The sequence below is a fragment of the Hemiscyllium ocellatum genome, chromosome 15 (assembly GCF_020745735.1).
Source record: "Hemiscyllium ocellatum isolate sHemOce1 chromosome 15, sHemOce1.pat.X.cur, whole genome shotgun sequence".
NCBI classification, from domain to species: domain Eukaryota; kingdom Metazoa; phylum Chordata; class Chondrichthyes; order Orectolobiformes; family Hemiscylliidae; genus Hemiscyllium; species Hemiscyllium ocellatum.
The window spans coordinates 62,255,551-62,283,113 of record NC_083415.1 but is presented as its reverse complement, the minus strand read 5'-3'; the positions used below and the strand labels follow the sequence as shown (position 1 = coordinate 62,283,113).

The window sequence follows — 27,563 nt, the reverse complement described above, 5'->3', positions numbered from 1 at the left end:
GCTCCTCACTCACCAGTCAATCCACAAGGAGCTAATTGGTGGACAGTACAAAGCATCGCGCATGTTTGAGGTGACCATTATAAACACACAAACATTGTAAAATCACAACCTGCATAACCCAAGGAGTGACTAATGACTGCAGTCTGTAATTGTTAGAAAATTAGCCAATGGCGAATATTGGTTTTGAACCCTTTGTGATTGGCGCACTGTACCTGTACACAGCAGAACTTGGTCTCTTCAATCCTTTGGGTCTATTGGGTTTGGGTTCTCCAGCCATGTTAATATCTGTGACAGGTTCAAATAAAACAAACATCATCAGTGTAAATCTTCATCAACTCCTTCAAAACTAAATTCAAGAGCTGTGGATGCTGGAGATCTGAAAAAAACCAGGAAGGAAATTGCTGCTTGTTTCATTTCTGAAGTCAAATCGGGCCGAAGCCAAAACGTTAACTCTGTTTCTCTCTCCGCAGGTGCTGTTAGACCTGCTGAGTTTCTCTCGCAGTTTCTGTGTTTTGATTCTTCCATCAACCTGTTCCCTGGGTCACCTTCAGTCAGTCAATCACTAATCAGTCTCCCCATTCCTTCAACTTCTCCCATTTTATTCTCCTCATATACCTCTTCACATTGTGGAAATGGGTGAAGGTGGTTCCTGGTTGATGGACCCTCCTAGAGGGGGATGTTCCTGACTTCAATTCTCACTGACAAGTCCCTATCAGCCTTGACCTCGTAACCAGAGAGAGATCGCAGGGTCAAAGGTGACTCATTCGCTGTTAATATTCAGTTACTGCTCAGAATGTGAATGGCACTAAAATAATGCAAGTTCTTCTCTTTAAAGATGGGAGCAAGCAGTGAATAAACTCAAGCCTTCCTTTACTTTTCCCAATTGACAGATCGCGGAGTTATTGATAACCTTCCCAAATGATCACCTTCAGTAACAATGCATGAAGCGGGCTGGATTAACCGCTCTCTGCCACAATCTGGGGGCGGACACCAGCATCAGTGCGTTTTTTAACTCACTGATAGGATTTGAGTGTTGCTGGCTGGGCCAGCATTTAGGAACATAGGAACAGGAGGAGGCCATTCAGCCCTTTGAGCTTGTTCTGCCATTCAATGAGTTCATGGCTGAAGTGTGGCCTCACTATGTGTTGAATTCTGGGTAATCCAAGATGGAGGATAGGAAAAATTTCTGGCTGTAACAGCTGCTCCTTTTTTGAGGTACTTTAGGTGCTGGAGGTGATTTCCTTGAATTCCAGGAGCAGCAATTACTGTTTTATATGCTGTTGCATTGTTTTGGAACTTTGGGAAAAAAAAAGTCAAAACAACAGCAGTTTTAAAAGGGAGAAGAACAGACAAAGGAAGCACATGGTAAGGACAGTGCAGGAGAGAGAGAGACCTGCACAGTCACTGCCTTTGCTGTTTGAATTCATGGATCGCTGGACATCGGAGTGCGTCTGGGAAAATTAACAAACAGTGAATTTCACAACTGATCATGGAGGAACCTGTTTGGGCAAAGTTACAACACAGAAACAGGTAAGTTAATCGTTGTTTTAAGTGTGTCCAACAGAAAGGCTGCAATAGTGAGTAGAGTGGGTTCTTTCTTGATTATATAATTTTGGAGAAATGTCTCTTGATTAAACTTCAAATATAAGCCATAACTATTGATTTAACCTGGAGCAGTGTTTGTAGAGGAATAAAACGGTGTCTGTACATTGTGAAGGAGCAAAAATGGCCTTTGCAGTGATATGTACGTCTTGTTAGATGTTGGAGTTTACAGAGAGTTTAAGGGTTACTGAGGATTATATCTGCCATAAATGCTGTTGGATGAGAATCTTATTAGATCGAGTGGATCGGTTGGAGAGACAGTCAGAAGCAATGAGGAATTTGCAACAGCAACAGTATGTGATAGATGGCAGTTACAGGAAGGGGGGGGGAAGTCTCAGATACAGTCAACTAGATGGGTTAATTCCAGGAAGGGTGAGAGAGGTGGGCAGCTAGTGCAGGAGTCTTTTGTGGATATACCCATTTCAAACAGGTATGCTATTTTGGAAAATGGGGGGGTGGGGGTGATGGATTCTCAGAGGAACATAGCACAGCCAAGTTTCTGATATTGAGACTGGCTCTAATGCAATGAGGGGTTCCAAGAGATCAATTGTGTTAGGGGATTCTGAAGTCCGAAGTACAGACAGACGTTTCTGTGGCCAGCAGAGAAAAAACAGAATGGTGTGTTGCTTCCCTGGTGCCAGGATCAAGGATGTCTCAGAGAGGGTGCAGAATGTTCTCACGGGGGAGAGGGGCCAGCAGGAGGTCATTGTCCACATTGGGGCCAACAACATAGGAAGGGAAAAGGTTGAGATTCTGAAGGGAGGTTACAGAGAGTTAGGCAGAAATCTAAAAAGGAGGTCCTCGAGAGTAGTAATATCTGGATTACTCCCAGTGCTACGAGCTAGTTAGCTCAGGAATAGGAGGATAGAGCAGGTGAATGCATGGCTGAGGAACTGGTGTACGGGAGAAAGATTCACACTTTTGGTTCATTGGAATCACTTTTGGGGTAGAAGTGACCTGTACAGGAAGGACGGATTGCACCTAAATTGGAAGGGGACTAATATACTGGCAGGGAGGATTTAAACTAGTAAGGTGGGGGGGTGGGACCCAGGGAGATAATGAGGAAAGAGATCGATCTGAGACGGGTACAGCTGAGAACAGAACTGAGTCAAACAGTCAGGGCAGGCAGGGACAAGGTAGGACTGATAAATTAAACTGCTTTTATTTCAATGCAAGGGGCCTAACAGGAATGGCAGATGAACTCAGGGCATGGTTTGGAACATGGGACTGGGATATCATGGCAATTACGGAAACATGGGTCAGGGATGGGCAGGACGGACAGCTTAATGTTCCAGGATACAAATGCTGCAGGAAGGATAGAAAGGGAGGCAAGAGAGGAGGGGGAGTGGCATTTTTTATGAAGGATAGCATTACAGCTGTGCTGAGGGAGGGTATTCCTGGAAATATATCCAGAGAAGTTATTTGGTTGGAACTGAGAAATAAGAAAGGGGTGATCACCTTATTGGGATTGTATTATAGACCCCCTCCAATACTCAGAAGGAAATTGAGAAACAAACTTGTAAGGAGATCTCAGCTATCTGTAGGAATAATACAGTGGTTATGGTCGGGGATTTTAACTTTCCAAATATAGACTGGGACTGCCACAGTGTTAAAGGTTTAGACGGAGAGGAATTTAAGTGTGTACAAGACAATTTTCTGATTCAATATGTGGATATACCTACTAGAGAAGGAGCTAAAATGTCCTACTCTTGGGAAATAAGGCAGGGCAGGTGACTGAGGTGTCAGTGGGGGAGCACTTTGGGGCCAGCGACCATAATTCTATTCGTTTTAAAATAGTGATGGAAAAGGATAGACCAGATCTAAAAGTTGAAGTTCTAAATTGGAGAAAGGCCAATTTTTGACAGTATTAGGCAAGAACTTTCAAAAGCTGATTGGGGGCAATGTTCGCAGGTAAAGGGACAGCTGGAAAATGGGAAGCCTTCAGAAATGAGATAGCAAGAATCCAGAGAAAGTATATTCCTGTCAGGGTGAAAGGGAAGGCTGGTAGGTATAGGGAATGTTGAATGACTAAAGAAATTGAGGGTGTGGTTAAGAAAAAGAAGGAAACATATGTCAGATATAAACAGGATAGATCGAGTAAATCCTTAGAAGTGTATAAAGTAAGTAGGAGTATACTTAAGTGGGAAATCAGGAGGGCAAAACGGGGTCATGAGATAGCTTTGGCAAATAGAATTAAGGAGAATCCAAAGGGTTTTTACAAATATATTAAGGACAAAAGGGTAACTAGGGAGAGAATAGGGCCCCTCAAATATCAGCAAGGCCGCCTCTGTGTGGAGCCACAGAAAATGGGGGAGATACTAAATGATATGTTGCATCAGTATTTACTGTGGAAAAGGATATGGAAGATATAGACTGTAGGGAAATAGATGGTGACATCTTGCAAAATGTACAGATTACAGAGGAGGAAGTGCTGGATGTCTTGAAACGGTTAAAGGTGGATAAATCCCCAGGACCTGATCAGGTGTGCCTGAGAACTCTGTGGGAAGCTAGAGAAGTGATTGCTGGGCCTCTTGCTGAGATATTTTATCATCAATAGTCACAGGTGAGGTGCCGGAAGACTGGAGGTTGGCAAACGTGGTGCCACTGCTTAAGGAGGGTGGTAAGGACAAGCCAGGGAACTATAGACCGTGAGCCTGACCTCAGTGGTGGGCAAGTTGTTGGAGGGAATCCTGAGGGACAGGATGTACATGTATTTGGGAAGGTGAGGACTGATCAGGGATAGTCAACATGGTCTTGTGTTTGGGAAATCATGTCTCACAAACTTGATTGAGTTTTTTGAAGAAGTAACAAAGAGGATTGCTGAGGGCAGAGTCGTAGATGTGATCAACATGGACTTCAGTAAGGCGTTCAATAAAGTTCCCCATTAGAGACTGGTTAGCAAGGTTAGATCTCATGGAATACCGGGAGAACTAGCTATTTGGATACAGAACTGGCTCAAAGGTAGAAGACAGAGTGTGGTGGTAGAGGGTTGTTTTTCAGACTGGAGGTCTGTGACCAGTGGAGTGGCACAAGGATCGGTGCTGGGCCCTCTACTTTTTGTCATTTACATAAATGATTTGGATGCGAGCATAAGAGGTACAGTTAATAAGTTTGCAGATGACACCAAAATTGGAGGTGTAGTGGACAGCGAAGAGGGTTACCTCAGATTACAACAGAATTTGACCAGATGGGCCAATGGGCTGAGAAATGGCAGATGGAGTTTAATTCAGATAAATGCGAGGTGCTGCATTTTGGGAAAGCAAATCTTAGTAGGACATATACACTTAATGGTAAAGTCCTAGGGAATGTTGCTGAACAAAGAGACCTTGGAGTGCAGGTTCATAGCTCCTTGAAAGTGGAGTCGCAGGTAGATAGGTAGTGAAGAAGATGTTTGGTATGCTTTCCTTTATTGGTCAGAGTATTGAGTACAGGAGTTGGGAGGTCATGTTGCGGCTGTACAGGACATTGGTTAGGCCACTGTTGGAATATTGCGTGCAATTCTGGTCTCCTTCCTATTGGAAAGACGTTGTGAAACTTGAAAGGGTTCAGAAAAGATTTACAAGGATGTTGCCAGGGTTGGAGGATTTGAGCTACAGGGAGAGGCTGAACAGGCTGGGACTGTTTTCCCTGGAGCGTCGGAGGCTGAAGGGTGACCTTATAGAGGCTTACAACATTATGAGGGGCATGGATAGGGTAAATAGACAAAGTCTTTTCCCTAGGGTCAGGGAGTGCAGAACTAGAGGGCAGAGGTTCAGGGTGAGAGGGGAAAGATATAAAAGAGACCTAAGGGGCAACATTTTCACGCAGAGGGTGGTACGTGCATGGAATGAGCTGCCAGAGGAAGTGGTGGAGGCTGGTACAATTGCAACATTTAGGAGGCATTTGGAAGGGAAGGGTTTGGAGGATATGGGCCGGGTGGTGGCAGGTGGGAGTAGATTGGGTTGGGATATCTGGTCGGCATGGATGGGTTGGACCGAAGGGGCCGTTTCCATACTGTACATCTCTATGACTCTTGCCTTTGGCCCATAGCCCTTAATACTTTATCTTTAACAAAAAATGCATCTATCTCCAATTTAAAACTAACTGACCCAGCATCCACTGCTATTTGTGGAAGCAAGTTCCACCCAAGGATTCCAGGCTTGGGTGACTGTCTGTGTGGAGTTTGCACATTCTCCCTGTGTCTGCTTGGGTTTCCTCTGGGTGATCCAGTTTCTTACCAGAGTCCAAAGATGTGCAGGTTAAGTGAATTGGTCATGCTAAACTGCCCATAGTGTTAGGTGCATTAGCCAGAGGGAAATGGGTCTGGGTGAGTTACTCTTCGGAGGATCAGCGTGGGACTTGTTGGGCCGAAGGGCCTGTTTCCACACTGTAGGGAATCTAATCTTAAATCTAATCAAACCTCTCCCACCCTGAGTATGTGTAGAAGTGATTCCTGACGTCTCTCCTCAGCGGTCTGGCCCTAAGTTTCAGACGTTTCCCCCTAGCTCCCAAACAGTGGGAATAGTTTATCTTTATCTACCCTGTCTTTTCCTGTTAAAGTTGAAAATCACACAACACCAGGTTATAGTCAAACAGATTTATTTGGGAGGACAAACTTTCAGAGCGCTGCTCCTTCATCAGGTAACTAGCTAGTGCTTCCAAATAAAGCTGTTGGACTATAACCTGATGTTGTGTGATTTTTAACTTTGTCCACCCCAGTCCAACACCGGCATCTCCAAACCATGTTTCCCTGTTAATACCTTGAAGACGTCGATCAAGTTGCCTGAGAACAGAAATAACTCTACAGAGTATCCTATCACCAGCCCCTGCCTATAGCACCGTCTCATTCAGAGTCAGGACCAGACTGTCAGTACCTCTGACACTCCCCTATTTACGCCTGTCAGTCAGGACTCCCTGACTGGGCCTTTGACCTGGTCCAATCAGGGAACTTGTATTCACTGATGCCCAGCTGACTGATCTTGTTACAATCACGACATCAGCTTCGCCAATGCTTGAGAAAACAGGCCTAACTTGTATAACCCTCCCCATGATGTACCTCCTGAAATCCAGATATCATTATTGGTAAGCCTACACTGTACTCCCTCTGAGGCCAACATATCCTTCCTAAGGCCGCAGTCTCCACACAGGGTCTAACTGCTCTCCCCTCCCCCCCCCGGGTTTTGTTAAACTGCAGCACAACCTCTGCATCCTTGTACCCCAATCCTCTCGATATAAAGACCAGCGTTCCATTAGACACCTTGGTTATTTCCTGACCCTGTCACTACAGGGTGTGCCCAAGTGTTGTGGAAGGTCAGTGCCCAGCTCACCTTCATCCCGACACAGCTCAGAGTGGGGAGTCATGCCGCAGAATATCAGGAAGTCAGTGTGCGCTTCTACTTTTAGAAAGGAAATGCAGCGAATGCTGTTTTCTGGGCGACCGTGACCCAGGCTTCCATTTCCGGAAAATTCCCTCCATCGTGTGGCTCCACTCAAAATCGGAGCCTTATGTTCTTCAAAGTTGCAGCTCTCTCTTTAACACAATCTAATAGCCACTGCACGTGTCCAGCAGTTATTATCGAGCTGGTTAATAGTCTGCAGCTGTACTGCCTTATCACAGCTAACAGGTTACAGCTGGGCCCTGGGGAGATCACAATCAACCAGTCGCCAACATTCTCGTTTTCCTAATTAGTTACCGTACAAGAGTAACACTCAGTAAAATAATTACAAAGGCATAAATCTTCCTTTCCTAATGCATCCTCCAGTCTGAACAGCAGGCTCCTCAGATATGCAGCAAGGAATTATAAGCTTGAAGTAACAACTGAAGGCTGTTGGGAAACAGCAACGTTCAAAACAATTACAGAAGGGAAGCAGTGTTAACATTCAGTCAGTGACAAAAGGCTATTCCTAGTAGATTGCTAAAAAAGAACTCTATTGGCAATTAGCAAAATGAGAGTTTCTAAGGAAGTGGGCAGAATAACAAAAGGGAATGGGAGAAGTGCTTGCAGTACAGTGATAGTGTCCCTACCTCTGAGCCAGGAAGCCTGGGTTCAAGTCCCACCTGCTCCACAGGTGTGTCATAACATCTCAAAGCAGGTGGATTAGACAATATCTGAAAGGGGAATGGGATTGAGCATCTGCCAGGGCTCTTGTTGGTGGGCAGCAGATGGCAGTAACATCAACAGCATTAGATTCACAGTGAACTGCATCACTTCCACCACACTATGATAACATTATCACAATTGCACTGTCTTTCCTCAAGCTTCTTCCCTGCAGGTTTGAAACTGTAAAACTGTGTAAAATCTTTTTGTTAAGAATTTCCATCTCACAAAAAAAAGCTTCAGGCCAATCAGCGTCAAGCAACCTGCTCAGAAAGCTCTGCTCCCATCTTGATAACTCTAAAGAATTTCACCAGAGAGGCGGACACAGTCCACAACATTCTGAGTCAAGCAACAGTCAATGTATTGTTTCTAAATTGTTGAAGGAACCATGAACTATTGCAAGTTCCATTTCTATACAAAAAAGTTAATCTATTTTACCTTGGTCCATGTTTTAATAAAATGCATCCATTAGTTTTAATACCACAAGACATAAGAACAGATATTAGGCCATTTCCCCAGTGAGTCTGCTCTGCCTCTCAATCATGGCTAATTGTTCTTTCAACCCCTTTTCCTGCTTTGTCCTTGTAACCTTTGATCCCCTTGGCAATCAAGAACTTACCTACCTCGGTTTCTCAGTGGCAATAGACAATAGGCAATAGGTGCAGGAGTAGGCCATTCTGCCCTTCGAGCCTGCACCACCACTCATTATGATCATGGCTGATCATTCTCAATCAGTATCCTGTTCCTGCCTTATCCCCGTAACCCTTGATTCCACTATCCTTAAGAGCTCTATCCAACTCTTTCTTGAAAGTATCCAGAGACTGGGCCTCCACAGCCTTCTGGGGCAGAGCATTCCCCACACCCACCACTCTCTGGGTGAAGAGGTTTCTCCTCATCTCTGTTCTAAATGGCCTACCCCTTATTTTTAAGCTGTGTCCTCTGGTTCGGGACTCACCCATCAGCAGAAACATGTTTCCTGCCTCCAGAGTGTCCAATCCTTTAATAATCTCATATGTCTCAATCAGATCCCCTCTCAGTCTTCTAAACTCAAGGGTATACAAGCCCAGTCGCTCCAATCTTTCAACATAAGATAGTCCCGCCATTCCGGGAATTGACCTCGTGAAACTACGCTGCACTCCTTCAACAGCCAGAATATCTTTCCTCAAATTTGGAGACCAAATCTGTGCACAATATTCCAGGTGTGGTCTCACCAGGGCCCTGTACAGCTGCAGAAGAACGTCCTTGCTTCTAAACTCAATCCCTCTTGTTATGAAGACCAGCATGCTATTAGCTTTCTTCACTACCTGCTGTACCTGCATGCTTACCTTCATTGACTGGTGTAAAGAACACCCACATCTCTCTGTACTGCCCCTTTACTTAACTTGACTCCATTTAGACAGTAATCTGCCTTCCTGTTCTTGCCACCAAAGTGGATAACCACACATTTATCCACATTAAACTGCATCTGCCATGCATCCATCCACTCATCTAGCCTGTCCAGATCACCCTGTATTTTCCTAACATCCTCCTCACATTTCACCCTGCCACCCAGCTTTGTGTCATCAGCAAATTTGCTAATATTACTTTTAATACCTTCATCTATACCATTAATGTACATTGTAAAAAGCTGCAGTCCCAGCACTGATCCCTGTGGCACACCACTGGTCACCGCCTGCCATTCCGAAATGGAGCCGTTTATCACTACACTTTGTTTCCTGTCAGCCAACAATTTTTAATCCAAGTCAGTACTTTGCCCCTAACACCATGCGCCCTAATTTTGCTCACTAACCTCCTATGTGGGACTTTATCAAAGGCTTTCTGAAAGTCCAGGTACACTACATCCACTGGATCTCCCTTGTCCATCTTCAGAGTTACATCCTCAAAAAATTCCAGAAGATTAGTCAAGCATGATTTCCCCTTCATAAATCCATGCTGACTCTGACCTATCCTGTTACTGCTATCCAGATGGGTCGTAATTTTATCCTTTATAATTGACTCCAACATTTTTCCCACCACTCAGGTCAGACTAACTGGTCTATAATTCTCTGTTTTCTCTCTCCCTCCTTTCTTAAAAAGTGGGACAACATTAGCCACCCACCAATCCACAGGAACTGATCCTGAATCTATAGAATATTGGAAAATGATTACCAATGCATCCACGATTTCTAGAGCCACCTTCTTCAGTACCCTGGGATGCAGACCATCAGGGGACTTATCTGCCTTCAGACCTAACAGTCTCTCCAACACCAATTCCTGCCTAATATAAATTCCCTTCAGATCATTCATTACCCTGGGTCCTTCAGCCACTATTACATCTGTGTCTTCCCCAGTGAAGATGGATCTAAAGTACCAATTCAACTCTTCTGCCATTTCTTTGTTCCCCGTAATAAATTCACCCATTTCTGTTTTCAAGGGCCCAATTTTAGTCTTAACCGTTTTTTTCTTTTCACATACCTAAAAAAGCTTTATATTTTTGGCCAGTTTGCCTTCATACCTTATTTTTCCTTTGCGTATTTCCTTTTTAGTTATCCTCTGTTGTTCTTTAAAAAGCTTCCCATCCTCTGATTTCCCACTCATCTTTGCTATGTTAGACTTTTTCCCTTTTGTCCTGGCCTGCAAAGACTTCTGTGGCGATTGCCTGGAAGCTTTCAATGCGAATTAGGGCCACTATTTCTGACGCAAATCGGAGATTGTGCACAATCCTTGCTCAGAATGTTCCGGCCATGCTCCCAGTGCCGGACCCGTCTCAACAGAAGGAGTCCAGCAAACCGCGGTGGCAGCATGGGAACATACCACCACTGCAGACGCCTCTCTCCTTCTTACAGCAGTGTTCCAGAAAGGAAGATGTTCAATCGATCTCAAAGCTGCCTTGACAGTGACAGAGAGACGGTCTGTAAGGTGAGTGGGAAAGGGCTATAGTGACGGCTGAGTGGGTGAGGGGCTGGGGTGACTAATGCACAGAATGTCAGGTAGGCGGACGGGTGGGCTGTAAGTGGGTGTAGTGCTGACCGGTAAGGGGGTGACAGGGAGGATGGGTCAGGGGTCAATGAGAGGTAAACTGTCCAAAAGCAGATGGCGAGGTGATTATAGTCAGGGTGAACGTTGGATGGGGATTAGGGGGTATCATTAGCCAGAAATACAAACTAAGCTTGAACCCTCTGACACTTTCTGACAAATGATGAGTCCGAGTGACTCTGAGTCCCTCTGGAGCTGTTCCGAGGGTTCCACACACCCGGGAATTGCTCATTAGAAGTTTCAAATTCCCTCTGCAGGGTCACGACACCGATCTATCCCAGACTGTCTGGAGATAAGAAGGTCCCAGACAATGTTTACAGACAAACAGACAAAAACATGATGAAGAAGCAAATTAGCTCAAACTGTAAAGTCCCAACCTCAGGATTGACTTCAGTCAGAAACCTCTGGGATCATTTGTTGGGATGTAAGGAGAGAGTGGAGCAGAGTGACTAATGTTAACTGTCCTTTATCATCCCATTCCATTCCATTCTCAACGGCAACATTATGGAGAGGGGTTAAAAGGGTTTCTGTAGGAGGATCTAGGAGCAGTTAGTTTAAAAACAAGGGCTTACCCGCTTAAAACCAGAAATAAGAAATACCTTGTGCACTTGGGGACTGTGAGCCTTTAGAATTCCCTTCACAAAGGGAGTGGATACAGAATCTTCCTGTATCTTTGAGGCCGAGGCAGACTCTTGCTGGCCAAGGGCATGGCCCGCTCTCGGGGGATTGCAGAGTTGAGGTTAAAATCAGATCAGCCACAATCTTATTGATGTGGAGGTGCCAGTGTCGGACTGGAGTGGACAAAGTCAGAAATCCCATGGCACCAGGTCAGAGTCCAACAGGTTTATTTGAAATCACAAGCTTTCTGAGCGCTGCCCCTTCATCAGGTGAAGTGGAGGGAAACTCAGTAGACTGTAACCTGGTGTTGTGTAATTTCTGACTGTGATCTTATGGAAGGGGGGAGGGGGAGCAGGTTTGAAGGCGGAGTGGTCCTACCCTCGCTCCTCGCCGCTATGTTCATTGGGACATGGAGGAACACAGCCAGTTCTGAGGAACTCGGAGTAACCGCCAACTCTCTGGCCTGTCCTCCCTGAGATTGACCCACTGCGTTGGTCAAACCCCTCCTTCACATTCCCCCGCAGCGCCCGATGGTCTTACCGAGTGTCTGTCCAGCGAGTACCCGGCGATTCTCTCCAGCCACGGCGACACGTGCCGTTCTCTCGTTGGTGTACTGGACAAAGGCGTAGCCCTTGTGCACAGAGCAGCCCACCACCTTGCCGTACTGCCCGAAGATTGTCTCCACGTCAGACTTCTTCACCACCGCCGTGTTGAGGTTTCCGATAAAGACGCGGGAATTAATCGACCGAGGGTCATTCTTGTTGGTGATGTTACTGGTCTGGAGTTTGGTCGACATACTCAGGTCCTGGAATGAGGAGAAAGATTAAAACATCATTGACCCTGGACAAGTATGGACCTCTCGCTGCTATACAGCTGTGACAGACACGCTGGCAAAACAGCTTTATTTCATACACGGGATGTGGGTGTTCCTGGCCAGGCTAGCATGTATTACCCATCCCTAATTACCTCATTGCAGTGGGTCTGGAGTCACATGGAACCCAGATCAGATTTCCCTCCAAATGAACATTACTGACCCAGATGGGTTTTTAACAATGAATGACAGTGGTCACCATTTACCCAACATTTCACTGAATTCAAATTTCACCATCTCTCCTTGGGAGATGAACCCATGTACCTGGAACATATACCTGAAATTCTGGAATGTTAGTCTAGAGATATCACCATGACACACTGCCTCCACACATCAGGATGGCTGAGAGGGTGCTGGTCCATTTAGATCAATGGGAAAGTGGTTACAATTGAGTTGGGAAGGGGAGAAAGTAGGAACAGGTTGGATGATCACTCATGATCCTATTGAATGGAGGAGCTATCTCAAAGGGCTAAATGGCCTATATTCTATCTGTTTAGGAAGGAGACATTGTGAGACTTACACAATCAACTGGGCCAGCACGTTTTGGGCCTTCTATAGGTTTTTGACTCATTCACAGGATGTAGGCGCTACTGTTTGGGCCAGCAATTATAGACAATCTCTAAATGTCCTGGAGGAGGTGCTGGTGAGTGATGTCCTTGACCTGGGTTGGGGTATAGACACCCACAGGGTTGTTTGCTAGGTGGTTCTGGGACCTGAGTCGAGAGCACGATGCTGGAAAAGCACAGCAGGTCAGGCAGCGTCCGAGGAGCAGGAGAGTCGACGTTTCGGGCATAGGCCCTTTATCAAATTCCTGATAAAGGGCTTTTGCAGGAAACATCGATTTTCCTGCTCCTCGGACGCTGCCTGACCTGCTGTGCGTTTCCAGCAACACAACCTCGACTCTGATCTCCAGCATCTGCAGTCCTCACTTTTGCCTCGTTCTGGGACCTGGACTCGGCGACAGTGGATGTAAGGATGGTGAGTGGCTTGGAGGGGGTGGGGTTCCCATGTATCTTCTGCCCTTGTTCTAGATGGAACTGGTCATGGGTTTGAAAGATCCTGTCTGAGGGTTTTCGGTCAATTTCTGCACTGCAACTTGTAGGTAGCTCACACGACGGCTACTGAGCATCAGTGATGGAGAGAGTGGGTGTTTATGAATATGGTGCCAACAAGTGGGCTGCTTTGTCCTGGAATGTGTCAAGTTTCTTGAGCGTTGTTGGGGCTGCCCCCATCCAGGCAAGCGGGGAGTATTCCATCACACAAAAGCATACCAAGAGAGAAAATGCAGGAAAATCTCAGCAGGTCTGACAGCATCTGTGAGGAGAGAAAAGAGGTGACGTTTTGACAAGAGCTGACAAAGCTTTGACAAAGGGTCAGTTAGACTCGAAACGTCAGCTCTTTTCTCTCCTTACAGATGCTACCAGACCTGCTGAGATTTTCCAGCATTTTCTCTTTTGGTTTCAGATTCCAGCATCCGCAGTAATTTGCTTTTTTAAACAAAAGCATACACTGTGGATGTTGGGGCTCTGAAACGTGAACCAAAATTGCTCAGAATACTCATTGAAGCTGAAATCATCCGAGAACAGAAAAGGAACTGAAGCTTCATGTGGATAACCTTTCATCGGGACTGAAAAGAAAACTGAAATGTCAGAGATTTTAACTGCTTGAAAGTGCGTTTGCAATCCTGCAATACCAGATTGTTACCACCAGATGGTGGTGTCAGTCTGTCCCACACTGAAGCCCAGTTCCCTGGCAGTCTGCATGGCCTTGAACTCTCAGGTCTCTCTCATCACTGAGACCATCACTGCTCCATTTCAGAACAATTTCAAATCCATTCCAGTCATTATTCAGTGACAGTTCGATTGAAGATGTGACACATTCACCCAGTGAGTCATTTTCCGCAAGACATTTTTAGATTTTCCCACGGGGATTGAGGCTGACAGGGACATTGGGAGGGCTCCCTGCAGTGGGACAATGTGTTGGTGTTCAGGGGCAGTGGAAGACAGGAGATGCAGCAAGAACAGTAACCAATTCATTCCCAGTGAGGCTAGTCCTCCTCCTCTTGGTCACATTGTTTCAGGGATAAATGTTCCTGCTTCCTGCTCTTCAAAATACAGCCATTCACCTGAGAGGGCACTGCAGCATTCCCTCAGCGCTGACCCTCCGACAGTGCCCACTCCCTCAGCACTGACCCTCTGACAGTGCAGCATGCCTTCAGCACTGACCATCCAACAGTGCCCACTCCCTCAGCACTGACTCTCCAACAGTGCCCTTTCGCTCAGCACTGACCGTCCGACAGTGCAGCACTCCCTCAGCACTGACCCTCCGACAGTGCAGCATTCCCTCAGCACTGACCCTCGGACAGTGCCCATTCCCTCAGTACTAACCCTCCAACAGTGCAGCACTCCCTCAGCACTGACCATCCAACAGTGCAGCACTCCCTCAGCACTGACCCTATAACAGTGCATCATTCCCTCAATACTGACCGTACGACAGTGCCCATTCCCTCAGTACTGACCCTCCAACAGTGCAGCACTCCCTCAGCACTGATCCTCCGACAGTGCTGCATTCCCTCAGCACTGATCCTCCAACAGTGCAGCATTCCCTCAGCACTGACCCTCCGACAGTGCCCATTCCCTCAGTACTGACCCTCCAACAGTGCAGAACTCCCTCAGCAATGACCCTCCGACAGTGCAGCACTCCCTCAGCACTGACCCTCCAACAGTGCAGCATTCCCTCAGCACTGACCCTCCGACAGTGCCCATTCCCTCAGTACTGACCCTCCAACAGTGCAGAACTCCCTCAGCAATGACCCTCCGACAGTGCAGCACTCCCTCAGCACTGACCCTCCGACAGTGCAGCATTCCCTCAGCACTGACCCTCCGACAGTGTGACACTCCTTCATCACTAACCCTCCAACAGTGCCCTTTCCCTCAACACTGACCCTCCGACAGTGCCCTTTCCCTCAGCACTGACCCTCCGACAGTGCAGCACTCCCTCAGCACTGATTCTCCGACAGTGCTGCATTCCCTCAGCACTGACCCTCCAACAGTGCATCAGTCACTCAGCACTGACCCTTCGACAGTGCCCATTCCCTCAGTACTGACCCTCCAACAGTGCAGTACTCCCTCAGCACTGATCCTCCGACAGTGCTGCATTCCCTCAGCACTGACCCTCCAACAGTGCATCATTCACTCAGCACTGACCCTTCGACAGTGCCCATTCCCTCAGCACTGACCCTCCAACAGTGCTGCATTCCCTCAGCACTGACCCTCCGACAGTGCAACATTCCCTCAGCACTGACCCTCCAACAGTGCTGCATTCCCTCAGCACTGACCCTCCGACAGTGCAACATTCCCTCAGCACTGACCCTCCAACAGTGCTGCATTCCCTCAGCACTGACCCTCCAACAGTGCATCATTCACTCAGCACTGACCCTTCAACAGTGCCTATTCCCTCAGTACTGATCCTCCAACAGTGCGGCACTCCCTCAGCACTGACCCTCCGACAGTGCGGCACTCCCTCAGCACTGACCCTCCGACAGTGCGGCACTCCCTCAGCACTGATCCTCCGACAGTGCGGCACACCCTCAGCACTGATCCTCCGACAGTGCGGCACACCCTCAGCACTGACCCTCCGACAGTGCGGCACTCCCTCAGCACTGACCCTCCGACAGTGTGGCATACCCTCAGCACTGACCCTCCGACACTCCCTCAGCACTGACCCTCTGACAGTGCCCATTCCCTCAGCACTGACCCTCCGACAGTGTGGCACTCCCTCAGCACTGACCCTCTGACAGTGCTGCATTCCTTCAGCACCGACCCTCCAACAGTGCAACATTCCCTCAGCACTGACCCTCTGACAGTGCTGCATTCCCTCAGCACCGACCCTCCAACAGTGCAGCACTCCCTCAGCACTGACCCTCCGACAGTGTGGCACACCCTCATCACTGACCCTCCGACACTCCCTCAGCACTGATCCTCCGACAGTGTGGCACACCCTCAGTACTGACCCTCCGACACTCCCTCAGCACTGACCCTCTGACAATGCCCCGCTCCCTCAGCACTGACCCTCCGACAGTGCGGCACTCCGTACTGACCCTCTGACAGTGTGGCACTCCCTCAGCACCAACCCTTCAACACTGACCCTCAGCAGTTAGACAGTGGGGGCTATAGGGGTGAATTCTGATGCCTGACTTGATTCCTTTTGTCATTAGCTTTCCCTATTTCTGGTTGGACGCCTCACTGGAGATTTGATCACATGACCTTCAGTCAATCAGAAATGGAGCACGATCTCAGCTCTCTGATTGGATAGTTTTGTCTTTCAGCCTTATCCTCTCCATCTCCAAATGTCTCACAACTGATGAACAGAAGTATTTACAGGAAATGCAAAATAAATCACATCTGTTTTCAGTGCTGTGTGAGATATTTTTTCTCCTGAATGATGTGAATGGCAGTTACCTTGAGATTTACCTTTAACTGGGGGAGTGCTCAGGTTATTCCAGGAGCGTTACTAACGCCTGGGCCTTGGAGAGACGCTGGCACCTCTCATCAATGGTGAGAATGCAGCGAGGGTTATAGAGGAGGGAGATACATTGCTCATTAATCTCTGCTCCCTTGCTCTGGGTCTCGGCACTGACCCAGTGCTTGTTCTGATCAATAGCCGACTGTTTGCTGAGCTGACAGAGTTCATGCTGCTTCAGAGTTTAAGCTTTTTTTTAATATTCATTCACAGGATGTGGATGTTGCTGGCTAGGTCAGCACTTATTGCCAGTCCCTAATTACCCAGAGGGCAGTTAAGGGTTGCCGCGTTGCTGTGGGTCTGGAGTCACATGGAGGCCAGACCAAGTAAGGATGGCAGTTTCCTTCCCTAAAGGACATTAGTGATTCGGTCACCGTTAGATGATTAATCCTGGATTTTATGGAATTCAAATTCCACCTTCTGGCATGGTGGGATTTGAACTGGGGTCCCTGGGACGTTACCTGGGTCGATGGATTAATAGTCCAGTGATAATACCATTAGGCCATCCTCTCCTCCTGGGGTGGCATGGTCGTGCTTTAAAGAGAGAAGGTGGTGAACTGGGGCGCTGCACTCAATCTCTGCCCGTGATGTGACCCATTTGGAAGTTTGCCTCATGCCTTACAGCTCCCTGACTGTCCTCAGCTCATCGTGGGATTCCACTCTATCTCCTGGACAATGTATGGAGGTCTCACTCATGTCCTCCATGAGCAGAGGCAAGCCAGTCGGCCCAACGGATCTATGCTGTTCACACTCCACACGACCCTCTCCCTCCTCCATTCTGGCTATCCTCTGGTCCTGCCTTTACATATCTCTCTGCCATTCTCTATAATCCCAGTCTGACCCACCCCTAACTCTCTGTGTAAAGAGATTTCTTCTGAATTCACAACTGCATTTGATAACGCCTGTCCCCTCTCCACGCGTGAAAGCATCACCAAGCCTGTGCTGTCAAACAGGTTTAGAACATTAAAATAAAAGCATCTGTGTCTGCACCGATGACGAGGCTAACAGCACGGACTGAATTAGAGCCAAATCTGCTGACGATCCAAAGCTAGGTAGGAACACAAGCCGTGAGGAGGATATTCTGCAAAGGGATATAGATAGATGTGTTGAGTGGGCAGAAATTTGGCAGATGGAGTACAATGTGGGAAAGCATGAAGTAGGCCACTTTGGCAGGAAGAGCAGATTACTGGAGAAGCGGAGGGGAACACCTGAATGATGAGATACAGAGCATTCAAACACAAATCAAGTCAATGTGCAGTTATACCGGTAACTAGGAAGGCCAATGGAAGGTTGGGTTTTCCTGCAGGGCATGCTGGGAAAGGAATGGTTCAATTTGAACAGGGCTTTGCTGAGATTGCACTCAAGAGTATTGGACCCAGGGTGTGCTCCTTATTTAACAGACCATTAGGGGCAGACTCCCCCCACTGACCTTCACAAGGGAAGGTTCAGACAATACTGACCGGAGTTTAGGGGAACGAGAGGAGATTTTATTGAAACGTACACGATTCTGAGAAGGTTTGGCAGGATGAATACAGAGGGATGATCCAGCTGGGAGGGGCAAGCGGGTACTTGCTGACTAATGCAGAGATGAAGAGGATTTCCTCGTCTAAGAGGGTCAGTAATTTTGAATTCTCTTCCCCAGTCAGAAATAGAGGCTTAGTTACTGAACACCCGTGACACTGCGCAGAAACGATCCAACAGGTGTTGGGTTGACAAGGGATAAGGCAGTCACTCAGAACAGCATCAAAGACCCATCCCACCCTGGTAATGATCTCCTACAACCACCTCCATCAGGCAGGAGATAGAGAAGCTTCAACACACACACAGTTCAGAAACAGTTTCTTCCCAGCTGCTATTAATCTGATGAATGGATTCTCTAACTTCAAATAATGTTCCGATTTGGAGATGCCTGGGGTTAAAAATCACACAACACCAGGTTCTTGTCCAACAGCTTTAATTGGAAGCACTAGCTTTCGGAGCACTGCTCCCTGTTGATCTTGTTAACATTGATCCTGTCCCAGGCACCTCCTGTGCAGTGAAACCTGTGTACCTCACTCTGTGTTCTGTATGACCTTGTTTGCTATGATCTGCCTGTCCTGCATGCAAAACACAGCTTTTCACTGTGTTTAGATACATGTGACAATAAATCAACAAATCATCAGTTAAGACTGGATTTCCTACAGTGTGGAAACAGGCCCTTCAGCCCAACACATCCACACTGACCCTCTGAAGAGCAACCCACCCAGACCCATTTCCAACTGACTAATGGACAATTTAGCATGGCCAATTCACTGAACCTGCACATCTTAGGACTGTGGGAGGAAACCGGAGCACCCGGAGGAAACCCACGCAGACTCTGGGAGAATGTGCAAACTCCACACAGTCACCCGAGGCCGGAATTGAACCTGGGACCACCGTGCTGGCCTCGTTAAGTTCGCAATCAGATCGGACTGAATGAAGGAGGAGGAATACGGGGCTGAATGGCCTGCTTTTGCCCCATTTCAAGCAAGCCCATGAACGTCCCCCATATATCACACCCCATTTCTCCCATTCCCTTGGAAGAATGAACACAGATCTTCCCACAGATCTGACATCTTCCTCCCAGCTCCTTACAAAAGGTCCCTGAACCAACAATTAAAGATCACAGCTTGCAACAACAGTTACAAGAAAGATTAGCTGACCTTCTTGTGCTGCATCAGTACTGTCTCTACACCTGTACCAAACAAAAAATTCTTTGATGGGGAATAGAAAGGAGGGAGTGAGAGGGGCCTCTTGTGCAGTGATAGATTCGGTTAGATTCCCTACGGTGTGGAAACAGGCCCTTCGGCCCAACCAGTCCACACTGACTCTCCGAAGAGTAACCCACCCAAACCTATTTCCCTCTGACTAATGCATCTAACACTATAGGCAATTTATACTACGGCTAATTCACCATCTTTGCGTGAGGAAACTGGAGCACCCAGAGAAAACCCACACAGACACGGGGAGAATGTGTAAACGCCACACAGACAGTCACCCGAGGCTGGAATCGAACCTGGGTCCCTGGTGCTGTGAGGCAGCAATGCTAACCACTGAGCCACCGGGCCACCCTTTGGCCCTACTCCTGGACAGAGAGGTCTAGACTGAAGTTCCATCTGCTCCAGAGGTGTGTAATAACATCTCTCAGAAAAAAGATAAACTGGGTTTCTCCAGCTTGACTGAGTTTTGACTGTAGAGAACAGAGAGACTGTTCATGAGCTGGTGAAGAACTCAACAATTGTCTCTCTCTCTCTCTCTGTCTAATTACCTGAGAACTGTTCACACAGTTGTTGGCAGGCGTGGATAACTGGCCGCTAGTCCATAGACCAAGCCACAAATCCTGCATCTGTACATACCCAAAGATTGAAATCATCTTTAACTCATACTTCACACATGGCATATTCAAACAGTTGTCTGCAATGGATGTCAGTTTTCAAAATATACAGCCACTCTGTCACTGCTTCCACGCCTGCTCAGAGTTCATTGTGACAATATTAGGTTGGAGAACAGGAGATTGTTATTTTTAGAGCCAAGGAGATAGAGAGGAGACCTGACAGGGTGGGGACGGTACGAGACTCAGACAGATTTAAGGAAGATAGTTAAGTAAAACCCATTCCCATTGGCTGTGGTATGATGATTAGGGAGACACAGAATTAAAGTTTTGGGCAGGAGATGCAAGGGGGGATGCAGGGAAGTGAGAGGAACTTTAGTCTGCAGTGCCCTGGAGCTCACTGTCTATGTGGGGGTTGGAAATAAAAGGGATCAAAGATTTCAAAAGGAAAATCAGACAGCCATGTGGGAAACCTTGCAAAGGCTGATGGGACAGGGTGGGTCACTGAGGCGCACTGGGTTGGTCCACAGTGGAGCACTCGATGGGCTGAATGGCCTCATGCTGTGCCATAAGCATCTCCATACAAAGAACAAAGAAGAGAATAAAGACAATTTACAACCCAGGAACAGACCCTTCGGCCCTCCAAGCCTGAGCCGATCCAAATGTACTGTCTAAACCTGTCAGTCAATCCCTAAGCATCTGTATCCCTCTGCTCCCCACCTATCGTGCATCTGTCCAGACGCATCTTAAACGAATCTACCATGCCTGCCTCTATCACCTCTGTTGGCAACGCGTTCCAGACACCCACCCCCCTCTGTGTGAAGTACTTGCCACGTGTATCCCCCTTAAACGTTTCACCTCTCACCTTGAAAACATGACCTCTCGTTATTGAATCCTTCACCCTGGGAAAAAACTTATCTCTATCCACCCTGTCTATACCCTTCATGATTTTGTAAACCTCAATCAGGTCCCCCCTCAATCTCCTTTTTTCTAGTGAAAATAAACGTAACCTACGCAACCTCTCTTCATAGCTAGCACCTTCCATACCAGGCAACATCCTTGTAAACCTTCTCTGCACCCTCTCCAAAGTGTCCACATCCTTTTGGTAATGTGGCGACCAGAACCGTACACAATATTCTAAATGCAGCCGAACCAATGTCTTGTACAATTTTAACATGACATGCCAGTTCTTATACTCAATACCCCGTCCAATGAAGGCAAGCATACTATATGCCTTCTTGACCACTCTATCCACCTGTGCAGCAACCTTCAGGGTACAATGGACCTGCACTCCCAGATCTCTCTGCCCATCAACTTTTCCCAAGACTCTTCCATTCATTGTATAATTCGTTAGCCTTAACTAAGACACTCGGCAGCAAACAGGATTGTTCTCCTATCAGTTCCATTCTTCTCTTGATCAATTTATAATTCATACCATTGTACTGTATCTCTATAAAACCTGCCCACACTCATCGCTCAGGGGTCAAGTTCTCTTCCAGTGATATCACTTGTAATAAACAGCTTGTCAATTTCACCTTATCCGTGCCTGTGTGGTCTCTGTCCAATTGGGTAATTTCTCTGAAACCCATCTTTTTGACATTTTGCGAACACCTTTGACCACCCTCAACCCTGCTCAGTTTTTCCTCCTTGTCCCAGGCGGAGGCTTTTAAAGCCCAGTTTGGTGACACCAACTTGCTCATCCTCTCTCCTCTCCAGCATGTGGTCCTTTTTGTTTAGATTAGATTAGATTACTTACAGTGTGGAAACAGGCCTTTCAGCCCAACAAGTCCACACCGACCCGCCGAAGCGCAACCCACCCATACCCTACATTTACCCCTTACCTAACACTACGGGCAATTTAGCATGGCCAATTCACCTGACCCGCACATCTTTGGACTGTGGGAGGAAACCAGAGCACCCGGAGGAAACCCACGCAGACACGGGGAGAACGTGCAAACTCCACACAGTCAGTCGCCTGAGGCGGGAATTGAACCCAGGTCTCTGGTGCTGTGAGGCAGCAGTGCTAACCACTGTGCCACCGTGCCACCCACTGGTGAAGAGAAAGTCAACTCCTCCGAATCTCAGGCAGACAGCATACCTTTCAGTAAAACGGGAAGACCACAGTGTGCAAAACGACCTAGTCTTCCTCCACCCACACTCACTATCTGAGAGTCCCAGGCACAAAGTGATTTACAATCTAAAGGTCTGGCCATAAATATTGTGGTTCAAAATGTGTTGCTGGTTAAAGCACAGCAGGTTAGGCATCATTCCTGATGAGGGGCTTATGCCTGAAATTTCCTGTTCCTTGGATGCTGCCTAACCTGCTGTGCTTTAACCAGCAACACATTTTCAACTGTGATCTCCAGCATCTGCAGACCTCATTTTTTACACATAAATATTGTGGGTCATTCCTGGGCAACAAGGCCAGGTTCAGGAATTTCAGGAAAAGGGCTCCATGACTGGAGATTTATTTTGTATGAATGCAGATCTAGGAATAAGTAATGACTTTGTTGATCCTGCTCTCACTCATATAGGCTTTGGCTTTCCATTGGATCCACACGAGACCCACTTCCACTCCGTCACATATTCAGAAAAACCCAAACTTAGGCTCAAACCTCTGGACATCAGCTCGATGCTCAGCTGCTTTGGTTTCCCTGTAAAGGTAAACTCGCCATAATGTCATCAGACCATTACAGAGAGATGACTGCTGGGAGTTTAACCTGATGGTCACCATGCTTCAGGATGGAGGTCATTCATGGTAATCTCAGCCAATACAGGAATTGAACCCACACTGTTGGCATCACTTTAGCAGCACGAACCAGCCATGCAGCCAACTGCGCTAACTCAAACCTCATGTCTGGAGTATTCCTGTATCCCTTGGGGTCTCTAATATCAAGAAACCTATCGGTTTGTGTCTCGAACATGTTCAAGGATGGAGCCCCCACAGGCCGGGGGGGGGGGGTAGACGTTCTGAATATTTACCAACCAGAAGCTTTTTCTGCACAGTAAGATCCCACAAGCAGCAAGGTGATGGTAGTAATGTGGATTAAGGAGGGGCACTGCAAATTCCCCACTTTGTTAACCCCATGATGACCTCAGCCAGGTGGCTCTTCAATTCGAGTTCACACGGTGTGTCCAACATGATAACATATGGATGTAGGTTTGCACGCTGAGTTGGAAGGTTCATTTCCAGACACTTCTTTACCCTACTAGGTAACATCTTCAGTGGGCCTCAGGTGAAGCAATGCTGAAAATTCCTGCTTTCTATTTATATGTTTGGGTTTCTTTGGGTTGGTGATGTCATTTCCTGTGGTGAAGTCACTTCCTGTTCCTTTTCTCAGGGGGTGGTAGATGGGGTCTAACTTCAATGTGTTTGTTGATAGAGTTCTGGATGGAGTGCCATGTTTTGAGGAATTCTCATGTGTGTCTTTGTTTGGTTTGTCCTGGGATGGATGTGTTGTCCCCGTCAAAGTGGTGTCCTTCCTCATCTGTATGTGAGGATATTAGTGATAGAGGGTCAAAAATGAAGAAACGTTTTGCCAAATGAGGACATTTATCAGAGAGGCTTACCTCATCCAGACATTGCCCAGGCCACGGCCTAGCGTCAGTCCTGAAATCTCAGGCCCCATGGGACACAGTGATACACACTACACCAAGTCAAACAACAGCAGCAATTAAAATAATAATAATTACAATATAGTTAAAAAAAACAAGCCTGTCAAATCCTGATAAATGTCCTCATTTGTCAAGAATTTTTCTTCATATTTGAGTCCGGATTAAAGCTGAAACAGACACTTTCAGCCTGTGAGATAAAGGAGCTAATTTGCAAGTCCCAGTACAGCAGACCAATCAATCATCCATTTAGCAACACATTTAAACACAACAAAACAAAATCCTGAAGTAATCACTCATCAAAACAGATACTTTACACAAATCGATACATTTTTCCAAGGGCCCAGAGGGCAGTGACTTGTATAATGCATAACTCTCAGCAATGAGGGTTCCCCCAAAACAAGGGTCCCCCCAACATGAGTGTTCCCTCAACTTGAGGGTCTCTCAAAGCGAGGGTCCCCTCAACACAAGGGTCCCTCAATCTGAGGGTCCCTGAATCTGAGGGTCCCTTCAACTCGAGGGTTACTAAAACCAAGCAAGGGTCACTCAAACCGAGGGTCAGCTCAATTTGAAAGTCCTCCAAAAAGGTCGCTGCCTTGAGGACTTTTCCATCACAAAATGGTGGCTGATGAGTGCTGACACTCACAGTGCTGTCTGTTCTGGGCCAGCTTAATGGGGGAGGTGGGTTCTTACCCACTGGCTGGAAAGCTCAGTGTCACCTCGTTTAGGGAAGGTCAATCACTCAGGCACTTCCCTGGACAGTGGTGGTCCTGCCCATGAGGTCAGCCACCCTCATGTTACTGACCTCCCCTCCACGGAGACAAATCAAAGGTCATCTTCGAAGGTAAGGGAATCCGAGTGATAGGCCAAATGGCGCCAAATGGGACTAGGTCAGATTGGGATGTCTCACTGATGCAGATTAGATGGACCGAAGGATCTGTTTCTGTGCTATATGACACTCTGAGTGTCTGTGTCTGTCCATCCACCCCTAGCCCACTCTCTGCCACCTTACTCCACAAGTCAATGAAAGAATCACAAACACTGCCAAGCTGCACTGCACCCGGGAACGGGGAGGAGAGAATCAAACTACCCAACCATAATACCCAACCATAATACCCAAGGAGGTAAGTTTTCACAGCTCATATAAAAAAAACGTGGAAATGTTCCCAACTGATCTAAAGGAGAGAGCGTATTCCCAAGGGGCTGGGTGTGAGTGAGTGATCATTGTGGTGAAGTGCTGACTGATCACATTCCTTTGTCTATTCTTCAACTGCTAATCACTGACTCCATCAGCCCACACGTGCCTGTGGCTGCATTCAGAGCTGACAGGGACAGCTGACGCCAGGGAAAGGATTCCAGACACACTCTTGTTTAGCAGGCAGCCCTCCCCTCCCCTCCCCTCCCCTCCCTCTGAAACACTCAGAAACAGGATCGACTCTCTCACGGGGCCAGAGAATAGGGGGTGGGATTTCAGAGCAATGTGCAGTTGTATGACAATGAGAGGCAAGAACTCGACACAAAACCAAACACAAAGGAGCTGGCGCTCTGACCCACAGTGCCACATGTTCTAAAGCACAGGTGCTACTGCAGTTTAGGAAACATGGGAGCCAATCTATGCAATGTGAGATCCCACGAGGAGCCCTGTGAGAAAATACCTGGTAATTCAGTGATGTGTGAATGATAAATATCAAGGAGGACATCATTCCATCTTCCTCGAACTTTACTAAGGTCCACCCAGAGGGTAAAATGAGTCCTATTTAAAATCTCATCCTAAAGACAGGACAAGGAGGAAGTGGCTCATGAAGGGGAGTGGAACAAATCATAGGGAATGATGTTGACAAAGCAAAAGGAACTATACAAACATCAAGCTTTCTCTCTGTTTATCCTCTCCCTCCCGCCCTCCCTTCCTCTCTGTCTCTGTAAGGAGCAAACTTTACTAACTCCAGCCACCTTTGTGTTTGACTCTGGATTACCGGTATTAGATTGTTGGAAACTCTAATGCTGTGAGGGAGATGGAAAACTAGAAGGGGGTATGTATCAGGTGAGGTCAGGGTAGCTCAGAAATACAGCTTAACTTCATTCTCTACCTAAAAGTGATTCAAGGCCAATATTAAGTCAACTGATCTGGAATATTCCAATAGTATGGAGTCACTCAATAAACCCTGATATAAGGCTTCCTCTGACCATCAGCTAAGTCAGGGTCCTAGTTTATTCTCAGCAGGAGACCCCCTGTAATGATGAACTCAATGGGCGGAATGGAATCTTTCACTGTAATTCACACCATCAGAGATTCAGAAACAGGAATGGCAGGAGGCCATTCAGCCCCTCGAGCCTATTCATTGGATCACGGCTGATCAGATATTCCTCACGGCCACTTTCCTGCCTTTCCCCTTAACCCTGGATTCCCCCCTGACTGATCAAGATCTCTCTATCTCAGCCTAAAATATACGAGTAAAAAATGAGGTCTGCAGATGCTGGAGATCACAGCTGCAAATGTGTTGCTGGTCAAAGCACAGCAGGTTAGGCAGCATCTCAGGAATAGAGAACTCGACGTTTCGAGCATAAGCCCTTCATCAGGAATAAGAGAGAGAGAGCCAAGCCGGCTAAGATAAAAGGTAGGGAGGAGGGACTAGGGGGAGGGGCGATGGAGGTGGGATAGGTGGAAGGAGGTCAAGGTGAGGGTGATAGGCCGGAGTGGGGTGGGGGCGGAGAGGTCAGGAAGAGGATTGCAGGTTAGGAGGGCGGTGCTGAGTTGAGGGAACCGACTGAGACAAGGTGGGGGGAGGGGAAATGAGGAAGCTGGAGAAATCTGAATTCATACCTTGTGGTTGGAGGGTTCCCAGGCGGAAGATGAGGCGCTCCTCCTCCAGCCGTCGTGTAGTTGTGTTCTGCCGGTGGAGGAGTCCAAGGACCTGCATGTCCTCGGTGGAGTGGGAGGGGGAGTTAAAGTGTTGAGCCACGGGGTGATTGGGTTGGTTGGTTCGGGCGGCCCAGAGGTGTTCTCTGAAGCGTTCCGCAAGTAAGCGGCCTGTCTCACCAATATAGAGGAGGCCACATCGGGTGCAGCGGATGCAATAGATGATGTGTGTGGAGGTACAGGTGAACTTGTGGCGGATATGGAAGGATCCCTTGGGGCCTTGGAGGGAAGTGAGTGTGGAGGTGTGGGCGCAAGTTTTACATTTCCTGCGGTTGCAGGGGAAGGTGCCGGGGGTGGAGGTTGGGTTGGTGGGGGGTGTGGATCTGACAAGGGAGTCACGAAGGGAGTGGTCCTTGCGGAACGCTGATAGGGGAGGGGAGGGAAATATCCTTGCGGAACGCTGATAGGGGAGGGGAGGGAAATATGTGCCTCTTCGTAGGATATGTGGAACAGTCCATCTTCCGCAACTACACTGGCACCACCCCCCACCTTTTCCTCCGCTACATCGATGACTGTATCGGCGCTGCCTCGTGCTCCCACGAGGAGGTTGAACAGTTCATCAACTTTACTAACACCTTCCATCCCGACCTGAAATTCACCTGGACTGTCTCAGACTCCTCCCTCCCCTTCCTAGACCTTTCCATTTCTATCTCGGGCGACCGACTCAACACAGACATCTATTATAAACCGACTGACTCCCACAGCTACCTGGACTACACCTCCTCCCACCCTGCCCCCTGTAAAAACGCCATCCCATATTCCCAATTCCTTCGTCTCCGCCGCATCTGCTCCCAGGAGGACCAATTCCAACACCGCACAACCCAGATGGCCTCCTTCTTCAAGGACCGCAGATTCCCCCCAGACGTGATCGACGATGCCCTCCACCGCATCTCCTCCACTTCCCGCTCCTCCGCCCTTGAGCCCCGCTCCTCCAACCGCCACCAAGACAGAACCCCACTGGTTCTCACCTACCACCCCACC

The 27,563-nt window shown here is 47.7% G+C and overlaps 1 protein-coding gene across 1 annotated transcript in view; it reads right to left on the bottom strand.

The window, feature by feature from the left end:
- Positions 1-27,563, bottom strand: part of raly (RALY heterogeneous nuclear ribonucleoprotein) — a 129,185-nt gene that overhangs the window by 40,771 nt on the left and 60,851 nt on the right. Inside the window, exons 2-3 of the mRNA XM_060836171.1 lie at positions 11,853-12,117; positions 213-285 (exon numbers count right to left, since the gene is read on the bottom strand). Of these exons, the coding sequence (XP_060692154.1) occupies positions 213-285; positions 11,853-12,117 (338 nt within the window). The remainder of the gene's footprint in view (positions 1-212; positions 286-11,852; positions 12,118-27,563) is intronic.